General features: G+C 36.7%; 1 protein-coding gene across 1 annotated transcript in view; it reads right to left on the reverse strand.

Moving 5' to 3' along the window:
• Positions 1–23252, reverse strand: part of PSME4 (proteasome activator subunit 4) — a 109304-nt gene that overhangs the window by 27192 nt on the left and 58860 nt on the right. Inside the window, exons 21-36 of the mRNA XM_037743420.1 lie at positions 18092–18147; positions 16522–16578; positions 16253–16308; positions 16065–16163; positions 14053–14115; positions 13844–13939; positions 11791–11922; positions 8848–9057; positions 7126–7262; positions 5552–5605; positions 5112–5241; positions 4374–4455; positions 3013–3166; positions 2447–2516; positions 1107–1232; positions 231–383 (exon numbers count right to left, since the gene is read on the reverse strand). Of these exons, the coding sequence (XP_037599348.1) occupies positions 231–383; positions 1107–1232; positions 2447–2516; positions 3013–3166; positions 4374–4455; positions 5112–5241; positions 5552–5605; positions 7126–7262; positions 8848–9057; positions 11791–11922; positions 13844–13939; positions 14053–14115; positions 16065–16163; positions 16253–16308; positions 16522–16578; positions 18092–18147 (1675 nt within the window). The remainder of the gene's footprint in view (positions 1–230; positions 384–1106; positions 1233–2446; positions 2517–3012; positions 3167–4373; positions 4456–5111; positions 5242–5551; positions 5606–7125; positions 7263–8847; positions 9058–11790; positions 11923–13843; positions 13940–14052; positions 14116–16064; positions 16164–16252; positions 16309–16521; positions 16579–18091; positions 18148–23252) is intronic.

Here is a 23252-nt window from a genome sequence, read left to right on the forward strand (position 1 = left end):
AAATCCAAACAGTATCTGTACACTGCCCACCTTCCATTTTTTCCCCCAATGTGGGTAAATACTCATTAGGTTGTAATCGGTAATCAAAAGCAATGTCTACATATCAGCATATTTTATATCACTGAATATTTCGTATTTTAATTATCAGTATCTAATGTGTTGGGAATTGCTACCAAAATGGATAATATAGCTTTAACAGGAAATGTTCTGTACAAATATTAAGACATCACCTTTTCAAATGTCCAGTGCTTAGAACCTCTGATTAAACCAGCTATAATTTCTGCAACACATCGCTGGGTGCTTTCATGTGAATCTGCAACCAAACGTTCTAAATGGGGCTTCAGAACTGGCAGGAAGGCATCATCAAAATTCCTGAATATACCCTATAAATACAAAGACAGCTCTTCAGTATTCAAATGACTATGATCTCAATTATAATTATAATATGCCTATAATTATTCTGTACATTACGAATGTGCTTCAAAACTCTAAGCACTTTCCCCTTTAGAACTAACTGCTTTAACAATGCCGGTAAGTTAAATAGTTAAGAATACTGTCATTTTACACATCACATTAAAATGTAACCACTGAAACAGACATTAATAATCTTTCTGACTGATTAAAGTATCACACCTCAAAAAAAAAGCAACTAAACATAAAACACACAGTTTTTTTTTTTCTTTCTAGTGCCAATTACAACAAACATTAAAGATAAATACATTCATCCCTTGGTGTACACGGGTAACTGGTTTCAAGATCCCCACCCCAGAATTCCAAAATGTTCAAGTTCCTTACATAAGATGGTATTGTATTTGCATATAACCTATATACATCCTCCTGTGTATTTTAAATCACCTTACGAGTACTTACAATACCTAATACAATGTTTGCTAATTGTACTATGTATTGTTATGTAAATACTTGTTATGTGTTGTTTAGGGAATAATGACAATAATGACAAGAAAATAACTCTGTACATATTCAGTGTAAATTCCAGTGCCATTTTAGATAAAGACAGACCTTTAATCAAATATTCAAAAGTTATGAACCTACAAACTGTATAGTCACTAAGCATTACAAAGAGGATACGTAAATAATATACCTACCTTAAAGAGACAAAAACGTCGTGGATTAAACTTATCTTTTCCTTTTCTGTCTTCTAATGATAGAAAAGTAATTAACTGCTCAACAAATTTGGGATCAGAAAAATGATCAAATATAATCTGTTCTGCCTATAAAGTTAAAAAGAAGAACAATATTCAGGGTTTAAAATCCACTTAAAAACATTATTCTGAAAAAGTTAATATTACAAAATTTTGATCTCAAATGTAGGCTGTATTTTTGTTTCAATGAATTTTTAGTTCTCATGGACTACAATGATTTCTAAAACCAAATATCTCCCTCTAAAAAAGCTAAATCAGTAAGAATAAGCTAAAAGTTTTCCTTCAGATTCTCAAGTTTGAATCCTGTTTCTTACACTGTGAATTAAAAATCAACAATTGTTCTGCTTGGGAAATGAAGACTAAAAGCTACTGTGACATTTGGTGTACAATTTATTAAAATGCCCAAAACTATAAATCAAGCCCCCAAAATCACTTCTATATTTAAGAAACACCAGAAGTTAAAAGGTAGACTGTTCAGAATCAGAAAATTTTACAACACCATTAACTCTAGGAATATATAAACTTAAAAACTCACTGTCAATTTTCTTTTTTCTTTTAAGACAGGGTCTCACTCTGTCACCCAGGCTGGAGTGCAGTGGCACAATCATGGCTCATTGCAGCCTCAACTTCCTTGGCTGAGGTGATTTTCCCACCTCAGCCTCCCGTGTAGCTGGGAATACAGGTATGCACAACCACACCCAGCTAATTTTTTTATTTCTTGTAGAGACAACGTTTTGCCATATTGCATAGGATAATCTCAAATGCCTGGGCTCAAGTGATCCACCTGCCTCACATTTCCAAACTGTTGAGATTACTGTCATGCTTCATGGTTCCCAGCCAAGTCAAGTCAACTTTCAAAGTGAAGTAAATTAAAAGAAGCTTAAGAAGTTTTAACCAAAACCTACCAACATGTATTTATGGAGTACCCATAATTTATATGCAATAGAAAACTAAAAATCAGTTATTAACTTTTCCTTCAAAAAGCCTGCATCAGAAATGATACAAGGAATGAGCAACAAACTACATAATGCAGTAGCCAAGGGAGTGCTGAATGGGGTGGTAACTCAATCTTAGATCCATCAAGATCTATGTCAACTGGCACTAGTATAAAGGGGCTGGGGAGAAAGGATTACACAGTCACCAATATTTATGCAGTGCTATACTGAAAAACACAAATTGCATTAAAAAAAAAAAAGAAGAAGAAGAAGAACTGAAGTGAGGTTGAGATAAATCAGTGGCCAAAAATAAGATGCATTTTAACCATGGTGAAATGGAATGCTTACCTCTGTCATATCCTCCCTGCTTCTGCCAAGCTTAGGCTGCTCTTCCACACCAGCATAAACAACCATATTCCTATATAGTAAGAGTTTGTATTTATAATATGCATAGAAAAAAATATTAGAGCTTCAGGGATAAAAGCATTAGAAGGCACTTTTAATGAACTCTAACTAGATGCTAAGTTGGGGAAATTAGTACAGTAGTAACAGTCTAGGTCTTAAAAATCTATCAGATCACTGTGTCCTAATGACAAATAGTAAGAGAGAAAAATATGTATTTCTCTGGGTTGGTTTAGGCATATGTATTATCAATAGGAATATAATTTAGAGCAGCTATTAACAACCTCCTTAGCCATATAACCATGGGATTCGGAAAGGCTAAGGGTTTTAGTACAAGGAAAGAGGCAGGAATGAGGCACAGCATTGGCAGGAGCAAAAGAAAGAGAGGATTAGAGAAGGGGAAAGAGAAAAGAACCTTCAAGTGCCTCGGTACCTCCCCCAGAATCGAAATATGATAAAACAGTTACATCAAAGGCATTTAATGATAAGGTCCGCATTAAGTTACTGCTTACTTTGGCCAGGTATAGTATCCCCAATGAGTTTTCTCCACAAAGCAACTTGACTCCCATTCTTTTTTAGTTCTTGGTATAGTTTTGCTATCATAATGCAACCAATGATTATCAGGCCTATCACCAGCAATAATTTGGGTGGGTTTAGGATATCCACCTAAGGAAAAGAAAATCACATTTTGATGAATTTAAAAACATTCACCCAACAATTATTCTCAAAGTTCAATCAACAGTACCAGTGTAACTTTGTCTTCACAATACAACACTATTAAATTTTCTCAAGGCAAGACCACATAAATATGAGAAATTGGGGGCACATTTCAAAACAGAGAAGATGGGATTATCTACTAAATTGTGTTGAGTCACTTATTTTGGGGGAGAAGATCAAGTATTAAACATAATTTTGTTTAAACTATTTAGATCTGAAATAATTTCAAACTTACAGAGCTCAAAGAATTCCCAACATACCTTTCACCAAGGCATCCCAAATTTTGACATTGTACCATGCAATACTTTGATATTCTCTCTCTCCACACACACACGCTTATCAAAACTACGAGAATAAACTATAGACACCATCTCAAATAACCAAAATATAATTATCAAAAAAATTTACATTAATACAGTAAAATTTCATCAACAGACTTTACTCAAATTTTGACAGCTGTCCCACTGAGTGTACTTTTTATATATTAAAAAAAAAAATTTAGGCCGGGCACTGTGGCTCACGCCTGTAATCCCAGCTCTTACAGAGGCAGAGGCAGGATATATAATTCCTCGAGTCCAGGAATTCGAGACCTGCCTGGGCAATATAGAGAGACCCCCCACTCGCCACAAAAAGGAAAAAAACAAAAAGAAAAAAAAAAATTAAAAAATTTTCTTCTGGACTACAATCCAATCCAGGATTAAACATTGCATTAAAGAAAATAAAGACATCATATAATTAAATACAATGTTTTAATCCTGGATTGGAGACCAGAAACATTTTATTCTTTTGAAAAATTCTGGTAATACAGTAAGGTATAAGGAAGAAAATTCACCTTGTCCCTAATCCCACAACCCAGGAAGAAACATTTAACAAACTAATAACAGGAATTCAAGTCTCTGAAATACAGTTGATGAAATAATCAGTATAACTGTTTAGTGGGTGAGACAAATAATACAAGGACAGAAAGTCAATCTATTTTTGTAAATACTTATCACTAGCTTTTGATAAGTCAACTGTTTCCTTCATAATGTTATTTCATATTTTGTGTTAATATCCACAGAACAATATTTTAGGTAATAACTAGAATTTATACATTTCAAGAAAATTTTCTGAGTTTTATTGGAAAGCACTATTAATTGCTTTCAGTAGTACTCACTGATTTCACAGGGGTTAATGGTCAGCTTTTTGTGGGTTCTTTTTAGCTGTTTAAGGATACCGGCAACAGCTGAGATAGCCATCTAGAAAAGAAAACAGGTAAAGGTACGCATTCATAAAAAAATTTTAAATCGCTTCAGTGGTTGCCTCCTTTATTCTAAGCACAACTGGATTCTGTTTCTTTAAAAAAACACCTCACCTATTGACATCTGGCAGTACAGTCACATGAGTGTTAAATCTGACTTGGAATTGAATTATTTGCAGTTCTTATTCCACAATCTTGGCCCATGCGAGTGACACTTTCTTTGTTAAACCAATACCCGTTCATCCTTCAAATCTTAGCCTCAGGGTATATGTAAAGGTCTTTCTCCAATGCATCAACTTAAGCCATCTCCCCAACCCCTACCTCACCTCTAACGCTTGGGAGAGTAAAAAGCTGTACCCTCAGGTTTCTTGCCCCTCCTGAAAAACTGCACACCTAATTTTCTAATTTTTCAATCGTTCCCATTGGCCTATAAACTTATTCCCTGCTATATCCCCAGTGTTCAAACACAGGGACTAAACATGTCCCTATATATTTGTTAGATGAATCATTATCATCACTAAACCAATAGGGGGAGATCTCAAATCAATATACTTCAAGATATTAACCAAGTGTGTATTGTTTGTGAAGAATTTAAAGACTTCAAGTACGTACATATTCTTAAATCCAAGACTGTAGCTAAAACAAGGTACCTACCTTTCGAACTACGATTGCATCATGGTTGAGATTCTCAACAAAAAACCGTATGGCGCGAAGAGGCAACACTCGGTCATCTCTCAGCAGTAGAGACAGCAGCCCAATGCCTATATGTTCAAATTTCCAGGGCCTTAAAAGAGGGAGAAATGACAAAGTATATCACACATAAAATCACGAGAAAAAAAAAATCTGTATGTGAAACACATTATAATTTTAAGTTGCTCAAAAATTTAAAAAGGTCTACTGAAGAACACTGCTCCTACCATTAATCTCAAACCTTCCCTCCATCTCCTCTCCTCTTAATCTGCTGCCAAATACACAAACTAGAGTATAATTTTTTTTTTTTTTGGTGACACAGTCATTCATAGCCTTCCATGTAGAAAACAACTGTAGTGTTTAAAATAAATGCTGTGAGAATTATAAAAATCTTTTCCACTTACAGGTTTCTTTGCTCCACACCATCTAGCAAGGTGTCTACCAAATTTTCATAGTTCCTTTAAAAAAAAAGAAATCAGGTGAGATATTATTTTATTATAATTCTAAAATGAACATCAAAAAAGATTACAGAAATTCAAATTCTAGCCAAATTCACCTTCCTTCCTCAATTCTCACCACCTGACTGTAAAGGACCTGGTGAGAAGCAGGCCAGAATGAAAGTAGACAGGCGAACAGAGATGCTGGGAAAAGCTCATGAAGGGCCAGGGAGAGAAAACTCAACTTTTCCTGAGTGGACATGCACAAGTAATTCTGTAAGTAGTAATCTATTAATTGGCGATGGTACGTACACACACACACACACACACACACACACACACACACAAACACACAAATACACCAGGTATCTGAAATATATTAGGTAAGCTATAAGAGTTTATTATATATAGACATTTCATAAAACAACAAGTAGGCATACTCATATACTAATTTTAGGGCAAAGACAAAATCAAGTTAGGAAGACCCTTGCTTGAGTGTCATCACTGATGCATTTAAGTGCTTTGGTACCAAGAATCCAAAAACAGTTATTAAAATCCTGATACCAAATTTGACCAAAAAGTCATTACTATTATCTTATACAAGAACTATAAAATGATACATTTGCTAAACTTGAATTTAGGATTTAATGACTGATGTGTACCAGTTGTGCAGTTTCTGAAATATTACCTTTAAAAAATGAAAGATAACTCACTAGAAAAGAAGATATGATAGTGAAATAACTTTATGCTTTGTTTATTTGAGACAGGGTCTAGCTCTGTTACTTAGGCTGGAGTGCAATGGCACGATCTCTGCTGACTGTAATCTCTGCCTCCTAGGTTCAATCGATCCTCCCACCTCAACCTCCAGAGTAGCATGTGCCACCATGCCCGGCTAATTTTTGTATTTTTTGTACAGACAAGGGTTCACCATATTGCCCAAGCTGGTCTCAAACTCCTGAGCTCAAGCGATCCTCCCACCTCAGCCTCACAAAGTGCTGCGATAACAGGCATCAGCCACTGCATTTGGCCTTATTTTTAAGATGGTGTTTTATAACTCCAGAGCTTAAAAAAGAAAAGTAAAAACCTTTGTAATAATTATCTCTGAACTTTTTTGTATTTTTTTCAGAAGTCAATGTGTAAACATCATTAAGCAGTTATGGTATACATCTATATTTTAGAGATGTTAAAAACTTACTATCAGCCAGGCATGTTGGCTCACACCTGTAATCCCAGCACTTTGGGAGGCCAAGGTGGGCAGATCACTCAAGGTCAGGAGTTCGAGAGCAGCCTGGCCAATGTGGCGAAACCCCAGCTCTACTAAAAATACAAAAATTAGCTGGGTGTGGTGGTGCATGCCTGTAATCTCAACTACTTGGGAGGCTGACACACAAGAATCATTTAAACCTGAGAGGTGGAGGTTGCAGTGAGCCAAGATCGTGTCACTGTACTCCAGCCTGGGTGACAGAGCAAGACTGTCTCAAAAAAACCCAAAACTTACTATCTATAACGTCATCTACTGAAGCACACCATTCATCAATTACCTTACGGCATCAGCATTCTTTTCTTGTTGGCGTTTAATTCCTTCCTTAATTTTTTCTGGGCTAAGCAATATCTGGTTGATAGAGGGGTTTTTTGACTGCTGAAGTAATTCCGCTATTGCAACACATGATTTTGGAATCTTGTTAAAAAGAAAAAAGCAGGAAAAAAAAAAATGAAGTTCTGATGCATACTACGTCAATGAGCCTGGAAAATGTTATGCTAAGTGAAAGAGGCCAGACACAAAAGTCCACATATTTTATTATTCCATTTATATGAAATATTTAACAATGGGCAAATTTGTTGAAAGTGGTTTCCAGGGGTTTGGGGTATGGAAGAACGGCAAGCGACTGCTATTAGTTACTGGTTTTCTTTTGGGGTGATGAAAACATTGTGGAGGCCAGAAATGGTGGCTCATATTTGTAATCCCAGCACTTTGGGAGGCCAAGGTGGGAGGCCTGCTTGTGGCCAGGAGTTCAAGACCAGCCCTGGGAACATAGCAAGACCCCTGTCTGTATAAAAAAAATTTTTAATTAGCTGGGCGTGGTGGCGCATACCTACATTCCTAGTTACTTGCAAAGTGGAGGCAGGGGATGATTATGCCACTGCACGCTAGCCTTGGGGGACAGAATGAGAATGATAAAAAAAGAAAAAGAAAAATGTTCTGGAATTCGAGTGGTTACACAGCCCTGTGACTATCCTATTATGGATACAACCTGTATATATTAAAAGGGTGATCTTTATGATATGTGAATTATATCTCAATTAAACATTTTTTCTTCTAAAAAATATAGGTCAGGCATGATGGCTCATGCCTGTAATCCCAGCATGTTGGAAGGCTGATGTGGGTGGATCACAAGGTCAGGCGTTCGAGACCAGCCTGGCCAATATGGTGAAACCCCATCTCTACTAAAAATATAAAAATTAGCTGGGTGTGGTGGCGCATGCCTGTAGTCCCAGTTACTCCGGAGGCTAAGGCAGGAGAGATGCAGTGAGCCGAGCTCGCGCCACTGCACTCCAGCCTGGGCAGCAGTGGGAGACTCTGTCTCAAAAAAAAGAAAAGAAGAAAAGTAGAATCTAATGACAGTCGCAAATAGCAAGCCTGTGCTTGATTTAAAAGGCATACATTTAGACCAGGAGTCTTTAAAACGGGAGGGATGTCAGCCATAGTCACGTTAGGCAAGAGAGGGAGATTCTGATACGCTCACCCCCACGTTCTGAGGGGGTATAAATACAGATTCGCAAGTTCTTAGAAAATCTGCTATAACGCTCAGCCTAAGCACTATTGAAAGTTATATTCTTTAGTCTTTCATTTGTCAAATCATTCTATTTTAGTTTTCTTCACTATAAATTACGAACTCAGTAGTTGATCTTTTGTGACTCTGGCTAGCATGGTAAACCTCCTAAAATATAATTAATTATATGAAAAAATGAAGCTGTGGGTACACACAAAATAAGGATAAATACAACAAATTAATAACCCTTTGTGGAGCCCTGGCTGCCTCCCCACCACGGTCCAACCTGCTACTCTATCCTGTTATCTATAATAATGATCAATGAAAGTACAAAAAGCAAAAAGGTAACAAATGCTTTAAAAAAAAGAAAAAAAAAAAAACACTGGAATCAAATGCCAAGAATATTACTGGGAAAAAGGCAAGAAAAATAAAGGGCATTTTAACAAGGCAGGATTTCCACTAAAACTTGAATGAAAGAATGGTTTTGCTTACTGTGAAGTCCAAGCCAATTGTTTCATACTGCCTATGAATCTTTTCTGCAAGATCATCAAAGAGTCTCACTATTGATGGCTTTTCCAGGGACATTGCTTGGCTAAGCCCTGAAGAAACAATCGCTGGCCAAGTCTGTACAATACAGTCCCAATCATGAAGGTTTGCCAAGCACACACCACTGTGATTTCCAAGGAGACAATACAAGGCACCCTGCAGGGGAAAAAAAAAAAAAAAAGTTTATATGGGAAGTAAGAGGCATCATTTAGTTGTAGCCAACGCACCTATATGTTGGTTTTAAATGTGTATTGATTACTTACATGCTTAACATTGGTTAGGAAAATATGTTTACATATTTAACATATTACTTTTAGAAACCTGAGCCTGACATTTAAGTGGCATCCATTAATATTTCCTCTAGGTTATTTAATACAGAGTTTGGGACAGGTGAGGTGGCTTATGCCTGTAATTCTTGCATTTGGGGAGGCCAAAGCACGCAGATTGCTTGAGCTCAGGAGTTCTAAGATCAGTCAGGGCAACATGGCGAAACCTCTTCTCCACAAAAAATACAAAAATAAGTTGGGTATGGCGGCACACGCCTGTGGTCCCAGTTCCTGAGGAGGCTGAGGTGGAAGGATCACTGGAACCTAAGAGGTCGAGGCTACAATGAGCCATGTTTGTGCCACTATACTCCCATCTGGGTGACAGCAAGACCCTGTCTCCAAAAAAAAAAAAAAAAAAAAAAAATTGCTCAAAGAATGCCTATTAATAAGGTAATAAAGAAATGTAAGGATGTTTCTAAGAACATATATTCCATTCTAATTTTCTTCAACTATATCACAAAAGCCACAAAATGTGCCACTCTTAAAATTTAGAGTCTAATGTTTGATGTCTGAAATAATTTAGTAAATAGTTAACACATGGTTGCTGAGTAATTTACAAAGTACACAAAACTAAACTATACTGCATATTTATTACTCATAAAAGTCCAATTAATCACAATGATTCTGATGACAGCAAGTATCCTCTGATGACAGCAGGTATCATTTCTAAAATGCTCCTTTTTCCTAAAAAGAGTTATTAGTATCAAAACATTTTGATTTCCAATTCACCTCACTTGATTCCAATCTAGCTTGTTACCCACCTTGCATTCCACTCCTCTCTACAGGTTCTCCATAAGGTCACTGAAAACCCTGATTTTGTTGACCTAATAAGATACTTTTCTATTTTGACTGTATTTGATCTCTCTAATTTTGTCCATTTAAACTGCTCTCATTAAGGTCAACAACAGGATAGCCAATGAGTCAAACCTACAACACTCTCAAATTATACATCTGCATCAGGGGTCAGCAAGTATTTTCTATAAAGGGCCAGAGAGTAAACAGCAAAGCCATTGTCTCTGTCTCAACTACTCTTCTCTGCCACTGTAGAGTGAAAGTAACCACACATAATACATAAAGTAATGAACATGGCTGTGTTTTTTTTTTTTTTTTTTTTTTTTGTTTTTTGAGACGGAGTTTCACTCTTGTTACCCAGGCTAGAGTGCAATGGCGCGATCTCGGCTCACCGCAACCTCCGCCTCCTGGGTTCAGGCAATTCTCTTGCCTCAGCCTCCTGAGTAGCTGGGATTACAGGCATGCACCACCATGCCCAGCTAATTTTTTGTATTTTTAGTAGAGACGGGGTTTCACCATGTTGACCAGGATGGTCTCGATCTCTTGACCTCATGATCCACCCGCCTCGGCCTCCCAAAGTGCTGGGATTACAGGCTTGAGCCACCGCGCCCGGCATGGCTGTGTTTCGATAAAAGTTTTGCAAAAGCAAGCAACTGAGCCTAAGCTATAGTTTATTGACATCTCTGTCTTACAAGCTTCATGGAACATGTTTAGGGCTCATCTTAATTATCTACAAAAAGCAATGACTCTTACTCATTAAGTATTACTTCTAGAAAGACCTCTCTTTGCCTTCTGTGATTCTTCCTTATTTCTTGATACCTTTCTGACCTCTCTAGTGTCACTCAGCTTTTCCATTTGGCTTCTAAAGGAGTTTCTCGACATATGCCCCTGCTCCTCTTCTTAATCTCCTCCCAGGCTTTCTTATCCATGCCCATAGATTTCAATCACCATCAACATACACGGAAATGGTCTCTTCAAACTCAGATGTCTAACTGTCCACTTGATGTTCCTCTTAGTTCACTGGAACCACTTCAAATTAAAGTAGTCCAAATTAACTATGTCATCTGCTCTACACACACACACACACTCCCTCTCTGATGTGCCCAATGACTAACTGTACGATCCAAAAGCTTCGTCATTTTAACATTTCCTTTTTTCAGTTCCCTCATTTTCAATCACCAAGTCCTATCTGTTCCCACTCCTAAATCACTCTCAATCTATTTCTTTCTACCTGACAGTATAAGCAATCGTTATCTATTACCTATACTCTATTACATCCCCATAGGATGTAGTATTTGCCTTATCTTGTATCATTTCCTTTCTTCTCTGCTCCAGTTACATAAGCTTCCATACCATCGCTCAAACTTACCATATTTCTTCCTTCCTGTCTTAAACCCTTCCTGCATGCTGGTCATGCTTCCCTAAACTTTTTGGTCCTTCATCTCCCTCTCCAACAGGCCAGCCAGGCTACTTGGCACTAGCACTCAAGATAAATAATTCTTTTCCTCAGGGAAGTCTGCTTCTTATATTTTCTTCATCATAATACTGATCACAGAGGTAAATAAGTAAATAATGAGTCTCCTCATATTGGTATAAAAAAAGTTGATTATATAAAAAAATAAAATGGATGAACAGATGCGATAAAGCAAATATAGGAAAATCTTAAATACAGAATCTCAATGGTGAAGATATGGATGTTAACTATAGAAGTGTTTCAGCTTTTCAGTATGTTTGAAAATTTTTACAGTAAAACAGAAAAAAATCCCTATACCTTGAATTGCTGCTGTGTGACATCTTGTCTATCAGGCCGTAAGAACTCCAAAACCAAGGGAATTATATCTCTGCAACAGAAGTTGTACGCTCCCAAGGCAGCAAAAAATGTTTGCTGAGCCTTATTTCTCACCTGGAGGAAGTATTATTAACAAAGGACTTTTATTAAATAGTAAAGTACAAAGCACTATAAATTATCAAAAACAGTGATAATTTAAATGTTTTTCTAATTAACAAAAAAAATTTCAAAGCACATACCCTAAAAAACAAGTAAATGATTATATTTATCTACATATCAAAAGAGGAGCATATTACTACCAACCAAATCCATGATTTAGGTTATACTCATTGAAATGTGTTTGATAAAGGGAAGACTGAATAGAAGCAATGTGCATTTGCTCAGTAACATAGCTACAAGTCATCAGCATACAACTACACCTTTTATTCTGAATTACTGTTGATATCAATAGCAGATTTTCACTTCTGTCCACACAAAGAATATTAAAAGAATTTCCAGGAACTTAAATAAACCAAAACAAACACATAACAACTCAACCTTTTTAAGGCAAACCTTAAGTATAGTCTCACATATTTTTGACACAAACAAAACATTCAGTATAAATTTAGAACTTAGGAACTAGTTAAATAGTAACGGAAAATAAATGGTTATAGTAAAAGCAACACATTGCACATGTTTCAAACTTTTTTTTTTTTTTTGAGATGGAATCTCACTCTGTCACCCAGTCTGGAGTGCAGTGACACGATCTTGGCTCACTGCAATTTCTGCCTCCCAGGTTCAAGTGATTCTCCTGCCTCAGCCTCCCATGTAGCTGGGGCTAAGGTGGATGCCACCCCCCGCCCCCGGCTAAGTTTCGTATTTTTAGTAGGGACAGGGTTTCGCCATGTTGCCGGGTTGGTCTTGAACTCCTGATCTCAAGTGATCCACCATGCCCGGCCTCAAACTCATTTTAAACATTACATTAGAGAGAGTCTCTAAGTTAGAGGCTAGGTACAGGTTGAGTATCCTTTATCTAAAATGCTCAGGTGGCCAGGCATGGGGGTTCACACCTGTAATTCCAACACTGTGGGAGGACCAGGCGGGCAGATCGCTTGAGGCCAGGAGTTCGAGGCCAGCCTGGGCAACAGAGTGAGACTTTGTTCTCTACTAAAATTGAAAATAACTAGTCTGGCATTGTGGTACACACCTGCAATCCCAGCTATTCCAGAGTTTGGGGTAAGGTGATCGCTTGAGCTAAAGCTCAAAGCTTGAGTTCAAGCCTACAGTGAGCTGTGATCACACCACTGCACCTCATTCTGAGTAACAGAGACAGACCTTGTCTCAAAAAATAAAAATAAAGTAAAATAAATGCTCAGGACCAAAAATGTTTTGGATTTGAAGTTTCTTCACATTTTGAAATATGTGGATTATAAACTTGGTGGGTGAACATCCCAAATCCAAAAATCTGAAATCGGAAATGCTCCAATAAACAAGAAGTTTTGGATACTGGAGCATTTTGGGTTTCCAATGCTCAACCTGTAGCTAATTTACATTATTTTACAAAGATAGAATAATTGGTTGCACATAAATCTCTTTTTCCAGTTCTCTGGGCTTGGAGATAATCTCTTGTTCCTACACTATCGTAAAGGATGGACCTCACAATTCACGTGGTAGCAGCTTCCTAAAACCCAAGCATAATACCTAGAAGGAACTATGTGGCCTTCATAGTCTGGACTTCAAAATCTGATTGAAGTGCCAACAATATCACACTAGCACTATCTTTCAAATTAAAAAAAAAATGAGAAGCAATTATAAACAGAAACATTAAGCATTACAAAAAAATGACTAGCAAACTTAGCTTGAATATATTTGCAATTTGAAAGCTGTTTTTTATGCTAATATGAATTAAGAGAGCCTAGCTTTTGGTTCTGGTTTTCTTACTTTCTGGATGTGTGACCTATGGGAGAAATTAAACTCTCTTGTTAAAAATGGGATAGTAAGAATGCATGTAATCAAATAGGAGGGAAGGAGAATGCAGTGTTTGCATAAGCCTTACCTGACTGTATGAACTTGTAGATAAGCGAAGAAGATCTCTGATCATATCTTGATGTATCTTTTTATATTCACAACCCTCAACAGTTAGTGTCCGTAGCTAAGAAAACAAGTGCAAAGTATTTACTAGAATTTAATTATGACAACACAACTAAATACTCATCTGGAAAACTGGCATTTTAAAAAGTCATCATGACTGAAAAAAATATTTACCTCATGCTGTAACATTACTCTATCAATCAACAGTGCTCTGATATGTTGTTTTTTCCCATGGAGCTGGAAAACAAAGTAGCAAGAAACACTTCAACATTTTCCCTAAATGACTTCAACAATGAACGCCTCTAAATACCCTAATAAGGACCAAAAAGGCCCATGGTAGGCTGGTGAGTGGTGGTGGTTGTTTCCTTTATCCTAAAGACATCAGGCTTATATAAAAATAAGCTATCTTAATTAATTTTATGGCTAATAGTAGAAATATCCCCCTTTTAAATAGCCCATCCAACACCCTGTTTTTCTCTAATAGTTTACCATTAGACCCAACGCAGGGGAGAGCAAAAGAGTTGTGTTCTTATTCAGTAAAATATTAAGAGTACAAAAACAGCCTACTAAGAAATGTTCAACTCTGTTAAATATATAAATGGCCACAGCCTTTCAGGGACAAAATACAGTATCTTTCAGATTTCTAAAAGGTATCATTTAAGCTTTTGCCACATAATCTTCCACCCAGTCACCAAAAGCAGACAGTTGAGGCTCAAAGACTGTTCCTCTTTCACACCATAGCTTATTGATCATCAAACCTCCCAATTCTACCTTTACTTTCCTTTTTTTTTTTTTTTCCGAGACAGGGTTTCATTTTTGCTACCCAGGCTGGAGTACAATGGCACAATCTTGGCTCACCGCAACCTCCGCCTCCCAGGTTGAACTGATTCTCCTGCCTCAGCCTCCTAAGCAGCTGGGATTTTACAGGCATGAGCCATCACTCCCAGCTAATTTTGTATTTTTAATAGAGACGGGGTTTTTCCATGTTGGTCAGGCTGGTCTTGAACTCCTGACCTCAGGTGATCCGCCTGCCTTGGCCTCCCAAAGTGCTGGGATTACAGGCATGAGCCACCATACCCAGTAAATTCTACCATTTTCAAAACATGTGATCTCCAATTCAACACCAGTGACTTGACTCAGGCTGTGGTTTTCACATGGACTGTAATAACAACTTCCCTTCTTACTTACAGTATCAGTTTCTTTGTAATTATTGATCACAGTGGTGGCAGAGCTTTTTAACCTTTAGTGGGTTGAATGTTGATGTTTCCCATATTCAAATCAGGTCTACTTAAGAACTGTTAATGTAACTCCCACTGATGAATATAAAACTAAAACATTTTCACATAAGAAAGTATAAACAATCTAGTTTACCCCCTACAGCCACTGGCCCCTAAAGCATGCCATGTTTTCATATCTCCTTGCCCTTTTTACATGCTATTCTTCTAAAGTATCTAGCAACTGTTGTCTAAAGAATGAACTCACACAACCTTTTTAGACTCAATTTCAGTAAAAGTTTCCAGTATAAGAAAACTGCCATAAATATCTCCTGGCTTAAGATGATACTCTTTCTTCCATGGTCCCAAAGAAGCTTACACTGTCTTCTATGCAGCATAAATACAATACATTTTTTCACAGATTTACATAAAATAAAATGCTTTAAATTCATGCCTGTAGATAATTCCTCCCTATTTTTAAATTCCTTCAAGTTCTTACAAGGTAGCCTCAATGGTATTGTCCAAATTCTCACTGAAAGTTTAGAGACTATCATGGAAACGGAGTGAAGATTCTTTATTTTAAAAAATACATATTTTTTCTTGGCTCACTGCAATCTCTGCCTCCCGGATTAAAGTGATTTTCCTGCCTCAGCCTCCCAAGTAGCTGAGATGACAGGCGCCCACCACCACGCCTGGCTAATTTTTGTATTTTTAGTAGAGTTGGGATTTCACCATGTTGGCCAGGATGGTCTCAATCTTCTGACCTTGTGATCTGCCTGCCTTGGCCTCTCACAAAGTGCTGAGATTACAGGCATGAGCCACTGCGCCCAGCCACCTTTTACATATTTTAAATCTACTGTTTTTCCTTTTAGGGAAATTTCCTCTATATGCTGAATAATACCCAAATTAGGAGGTTTTATTATATATACCTTTAAAAAAAATTAGTGCAGGCTTTTAGGTGAAAATACTGACCCGATTTTCCATTGATTTCTTTACTAAGTTGAAGCTTTTCCATCGGGAGTCAAATTCATGCTTGTGAGATCCTTGGAATTGCAAAAGGTCTCCAATAATCTGTGTCAAAGAGTTTCCAATTGTATGCAAGTCATCAATCCAAGTCTGATCATATTAATAATTATGCAACTATTAAATGACAACTGTACCTTTATAATAAGAAACAATGACTTGGTATCATCTTCTGAATTATCAAGCATGTGGTCTATAATGGGAGAAGGAAAAGGATTTTGTTTAAAATATTTTGAACTACCATAAGAATCTTGAGGCATTAGTCAAGAATCCATTAGTTAAGGGAAAAAAAAATCACTGCCAATATTCTCACCATTTGGAATAAAAAACATAAATATGTGCATGCTATAGATTAAAATTCCAAAATACTTAAGAACAAAAAAGTTAAATGTACAGATATACTTACTAAGAAGTTTCCTTATAACTCTAGCAATTGCTTCTCGATGGTTCTCTCGAGACAGATCTATTTTGGGAAAAATAAAAGAAGGTATTTTAGACACTGAATGCTCCTCAGACTATTAAAGTTTATATCAACAGGTTAGCTCAAGAAGGGATAAAGTATTGGAGAAAAAAACAAATGTGTCTGCCTTTACATAGTTGGATTAGTGGCTAGGCATGTTACAGAAACCCCTAAAACCTCTACATTTAAATTACCTGCTTATGAGCTGTCTGTCATGCTTCAAGAAAAATAATAATAATAAATAAAATGACCTGCTTATAAAACTTCAAGGGGCAAGACGGTGGAAGGGGCAAGGGGAATAAAAATCATCTTATCTTTGCCAATATTTCAAAGGCTCTAGTCACTAATTAGAGATAAAAATCCATAGAATTGTCTTCTTTTTTTTTTTTTTTTTTGTCAGGTGGTGTGCATCTGTGGGCTGGTCTGATGACCTCAGGTAGGTAGGTAGATCTCTTCATGGAGAAAACACAAGAACAGGGACGGGGGATTGGTGTCCTGTAGGAGTTCCCCCATCCCAGGTTTCCGGCACCAAATGTTAAAAATCGAGCTTTGAATGAAGAGACCCCCCAAACAGGCTTTGTGTAAGCAACACGGCTATTTATTCACCTGGATGCAGGTGGGCTAAGGCCGAAAAGGGCGTTAGCCAAATCCATGGAATTTTCTGATTAGTTGTGGGTGACCTAAATCAAGCAATTACACCTTAGCAATTAATGTATGTAACTAACTTTAGTGTTAATCCAGCAATAAGAAAGGGTGCTAATTTCTATTTAATGTTAGACTCAGATCAATTACAATAAAATGCTTTACGTAAATGTTATTATAAAACTTAATTTACTAGGAAATTACAAAGTTCATTCAAATACAGGTTACAATATTCCTATTGACAACAAGTGTAATATGTAAGTGCTAAAATAATTTTAAACATAAATTAACATTACAAGATATAAAACCCTAACTTTGTACATAGAAAGCATTCAAATACAGATTGACCCAATTTCCTACTGACTGTTCTTTATATAATACTTTTCCAGTTTCTCCAAAACAGGCAAAAATGACTACTGTGTAATTAATATTTTTTATATATCAAAAAACAGATTAGGAATATCAGAGTACAAAACTACTTCATTTTAGGCTGGGCATGGTGGCTCACACTTGTACTCCTAGCACTCTGGGAGGTGGAGGTGGGTGGATCACTTGAGGTCAGGAGCTGGAGACCAGCCTGGCCACCACAAGGAAACTCTGTCTCTACTAACAATATAAAAATTAGCCAGGTTTGGTGGCGCATGCCTGTAATCCTAGCTACTTGGGAGGCTGAAGCAGGAGAATCATTTGAACCTGGGAGGCAGGGGTTGCAGTGGGCAGAGAGATCTCGTCACCACACCCCAGCCTGGGCAACAGAGTGAGACTCTGTCTCAAACAAACAAACTAAAAAACTACTTCATACTTCATCGTAGTCCTTGTGGAGTTACTACCAAAAATAGTCTACACAGATTTACTCAGATTAGTATTCACATACCATATTCAAGTCCAGTATACAACTTTGTCTCTTCCAAGGACACCATACTTGGTACTCTGTATAAAAACAAGAGTGCTTGCATTTATTAATAATACCAATATGAAGTATTAAAGGGAAAAGTTTCACTGCTGGAGTGTTTAAACCAAAACAAAGATAATGTTCTTTCCCACCTTCAGTGGGAAAAATTAATATACCTTTCTGAAGGTTAATGCTGTTTCAGTAAGAATCACGTTATTTATCTTAAAGAAAAAATTTAGTCACTTCAGGAGGCCTCCTAAAGGAACATAATATTGATATCCAGTATTCAAATGTAAAAGATTAAATGTGATGATTAACATTGATATAAAGGAAAGTCAGCTTAATAATGGTACAACAGTTAAAACTCACAAATTTTTATTTTTCTTTTTCTTTAAGACTAGTCAAGTGCAGAGTGAGAAGGGGGGAAAGAGTAGAACAAGGAGTTCGATCTGTAACTGACTGTGAACAATCAATTGAGATAATTCACTACCTTCAGACCAGCCAAAACTCACAAATTTTACTGAAGCATATGAATGAGACAAGCTTATTCAGATAATCATTACCTTTCCTCTTAAAATCAGTCAAATGCATTTCTCCTAAACGTGCAGTAAAAAGACACTCTTTTCAAAGAAACTCAGAGGTTAAAAATCACTGTTTCCTAATTAAAGATCTGCAATAAAGAATTATGTTGCCACAATCAGAGACTACCCTGACCTATAAGGGGTAGCCATGCTCTGCAAGGCTACCACAAGCAGACCCAGGTAGTTAAATTCAACAAAGGGTTAAAAGTCACTTTTTACATATGCAAGAACAGATTTTACAGTCAAATGAGAATTTATATATCTGAAATCTACATTTTCTTCAGTGAAAAAATATACCTCAATTTTCAACATTTTATTTCAAAATATGAGATTCAATTCAAAGCTTTTTTTAAACAGAGATACATTCTAAAAGGAAAAACAGGCACAAATGAGGCAAGTATATACAGGGTTAATAAACAACAATCTTATTATTATTGCTAATCACCAATGCACGGCACAGCACTTACCATGAAGAAAACAATATTTTTAAATCAATACATCCCCAGCTATATTGTCTACCCCCAACAAGTAGCTGAATTAAATGGGTTATCTCTACCTTAATATTTGACAGTTATGAATTCAGGTATTTAAGTAACAGGTAAAAACGTATTTCTAAAATGTCAGTATGTTCCTCGCCATAACCTAGTACTGAGTACAGCAACAATACCTTCTCAAGTTTCAAAACCAAGCCTACAGAGACAAAGAATGGCTTCTTTTTCACTAACTTACTTCAAAGCTCATTAATATTTTATATTAATAGCATCATCAAACGTCAATTTGCTTTTTCAGACTTTTAAGATCAAATTCCTCTTAAGATTTGGTTTTCCTTCAACCACTGGCAAATTTGAACATTCTATATCTTTTTGCATGATCAAAAATATGTTATATATCCAAAATCTGTTAGTAAAAAATAAAATCAGATTCCTTTACATGACCTTCAAGTATTTACTGAAATTAAATTTCATCAAAAAGGCCCGTATTCAACAGTAATAAGAATAAAGCATAGGAGGGTTCCCACCCTTCCCCACCCCACCCATTGTTAAAGCAAGGGGAAGTGATTGCTATGAGCCATCCCATTAGACTATGGTCGCCTCACTGCTGCCATAAACACTTAATTTTCTGAAGTAGAAATATACAGTCTGAAGCTTACTCAGTCTGTATCTAATGCCATATAATATTAAATCAAGCAGGAATTTTAATTACTGTCACTTTAGTTATTGTTGTATTACACAAATAAGAGAAAGTATTCTTTATAGCCAATTATTCTCCACACTTTTTAGCATATCAAAAAAGCCTGTTATTTGGGAATTCGAAGCTTTTCCTCTAAGAGTCCTGACACCAAATACCTTAAACTCCATGTGACACTTTCAATTGTTTCCTTATCAGGGCATTTGAAAAATTATCACTTATACTGACTACTTTAAAAAATCCCGTGTAAGATTGTAAAGTATTATGTAATATATCTTAAATAAAAGGCTTATCTTCTTCCTGTAGTTTTAAAACTTGGATTAAAATACAGATTCCATATCTCCGACATAGTTGACCCTTGAACAATGCAGGTGTGGATCTACTTACAAATAGATTTTTTTCGACTAAATGTGTTAGCAGGATAAGAAATCTACACATATGGAGGGCTGACATTTGTGTATTTGAGTTCTTCAGGGTCTACTGTGGCACTTGAGTATGAGTGGATTTTGGTATGCCAGGGGTCCAATCTCCCAACTACACTGAGGGAAGGCTATATATAGGACATATCTGGGTAGTATACATTACAGCTTTTATTTATTTTTATCCACCATAATTTGATCTCTTCTTGCCTACCACAAATTAACTGGATTAACATGTTTTACAGTAAATGTTTCTCAGCAAGTGTAGCTACTTATTTTTTTCAAGACAGAGTCTCCTTCTGCCACCCAGGCTCCAGTGCAGTGGTATGATCATGGCTCACTGCAGCCCCAACTTTCCAGGCTCAAGTGGACCCGCCCACACGTCAGGCTCTTGAGTAGCTGGTGCTACAGATGCACACCATTGCACCAGCTAATTTATATATTTATTTATTTGGTTCAGACCGGGTCTCCCTGTGGTGCCCAAGCTGGTCTCAAATGCCTGGCCCCAAGAAATCCCATCTCCACCTCTCAAAGCACTGGGATTACAGGCATGAGCCGCAATGCCCTACCTCTCTATCTTTAGAAGATTTTTTGCTAAAAGAAATCTCTATCCATTACCCAAGTAAAATATTATGACTGTATCTCTGTGACATTATAGATCTAGTTGTGCCCAGGATGTAATCTCTGATATACAAAACTGTTCTGGTAATTTTTAGCTATGCACATAACCTTAAGTGAATAGGCTTTAAGGCACTGTTTTACAGATCTATATTCTGACTAAAAGCTACAGTAACAATACATGCAAGTGAAATCAAATTCCATCACCACCTCCCCCTTCCCCATGTGAAATCCATTGTACTCATTCATTGGTTCGTTTTATAAACCATAGTATCATTTAATCTAAGGAACAATACAATTCAAAAACATAATTTCAGCACCACAAATTGTAAATAACACCATCTATATAATAATAATAAAGTTAAATCTGCTTCATAGCTTCTAGATAGTACCAAGCCACCTAACTTATAATAAAATGTGTTAAAATATTTGTACCACTAAAAAAAGACCTATGAATTTACCATACTATTCATACCACTAGATGGCAACCTTCTTTAGATATGATTAGAGAAGAACTATGAAAATAATCACTGGTAGGAAAGAAGGGACGGTGAAAAAGAAATAGTAACATAAAAACAAAATATATAATACAAGTCACATATGTAAATGAAGGCTGGTGAATTGTCTTCCAACCCCTGTAAATAATAATATAAAATACTTCCTGTGTATAAGTGAAAGAACATCCTATCTTCTCAATAACACTTCCCCTTCCAAATGAAAATAAACATCAAAGATGTAAAACCAAGCCACTAATAGATTTTTTTCCCTTCAAAGTACAACTGTTTCACAAGAGACAAGTATGCCTATTTTTGTTTTCTATTATCCAATTCAATCCTAGGTAGCAGTAACAACTATAAACACAAACAAAAAGCTGGCTCTTACGCTGCCAAGTGAACAAAGAGTTGCTAAGAGAAATCTTAAACACTGCTAGATTTTAAATTAACTCTGAAAATAAGAACTATTTTATTTCCATGTCTGACACACAAGCTTTTAAAAATAAATGAAAACAGTCAGAAGGTGAAATAAGGAGAAAACAGGGTTACTCACCGTGGAGTAGTAACTGTTTCCTTTTCTGTGTGCAGCTCCCACAGCGGAGCTGGGTAGTTTCCTGGAGGTGCCAAGAGAGGTTAGCTAGCCCTGCCCCTCATTGCATAAGCAACACATCCTTTCACATATCAATGAAATGGTCTCACTATTAGACCTTAAGTATGAATTTCTTCCAGTGAAAAGTTAGTAAAAGCTGAGAGCCTAAGGATGATTCAACTAAAAATGATGCGATAAATCTATCAGAGGAAAGGGGGCACAAAGTAAAGAAATATTTTGAGATGACAAATGACTCCTCTACCTTGAGTAACCCTGTTTTTTAGATGTTAGTTCTTTGCATCCTGTGATAGCTGGTTAGACCTAAAAGATTATTTAGAAAATAGACTGCAAAAGGAAACATTAATGACGATTTCAGGATTAAAGGCAAGTGTCCAAAATTCCTGTGACTCTGGAAAGACATAATCCAACTGCCACATCTATAAAGGTAGAACTATGAGTATAAACTATACCACAAATATTTCTCTTAAAACACTATCTAAAGGTTCCAAGAGCAAACTAGGTCCTATTTTAAGATTAATTCAGCAACCTGTGGTATCTGACAAAACTGTTAAAAACTCAAATTGTTTTCAATGGTACTAAATAAGAGAAAAATTTAACCTTAATTACCCACAATGACTTTACTACATCCATCCTTTGAAACTGTAAAGTTTACAATAAGTATAAGATATTTAATAACCCTACATTGCTAGAGGCTTAAAGGTACATGGTATCCCCAAAGTGGATATCATTAGGTAGATCATTTACTTTTATGCTTAGGACTTGGCTTTTTATTTTTTGTCAGTCTCTAATATAATAACATAGCACAAAAGATAGGTTTTCCCACTTAGTAGCCATTTCCCTGAACAATGAGATTTTAAAACCATCTCACATACCCTAATAGGATTAAGTTAGATATTCTCACAGGAAAACTAAAAAGTAAAACCAAGCTTTGGCTGGGTGTGGTGGCTCATACCTGCCTGTAATCCCAGCAATTTTGGAGGTCAAAGGGGGCACATCACTTGAGGTCAGGAGTTTGGGACCAGCCTGGCCAACATGGTGAAAACCCTGCCTCTACAAAAAATACGAAAATTAGCTGGGCATGATGACGCATGCCTGCTGTCCCAGCTACTCAGGAGCTGACACGAGAGGATCATTTAAGCCCAGGAGATGGAGGGTGCAGTAAGTGAACCAAGATTGTGTCACTGCACTCCAACCTGGGTAACAGGTTGAGACCATATCTCCCCCCCCAAAAAA

This window comes from Cebus imitator, unplaced genomic scaffold, assembly GCF_001604975.1.
Source record: "Cebus imitator isolate Cc_AM_T3 unplaced genomic scaffold, Cebus_imitator-1.0 Scaffold143, whole genome shotgun sequence".
NCBI classification, from domain to species: domain Eukaryota; kingdom Metazoa; phylum Chordata; class Mammalia; order Primates; family Cebidae; genus Cebus; species Cebus imitator.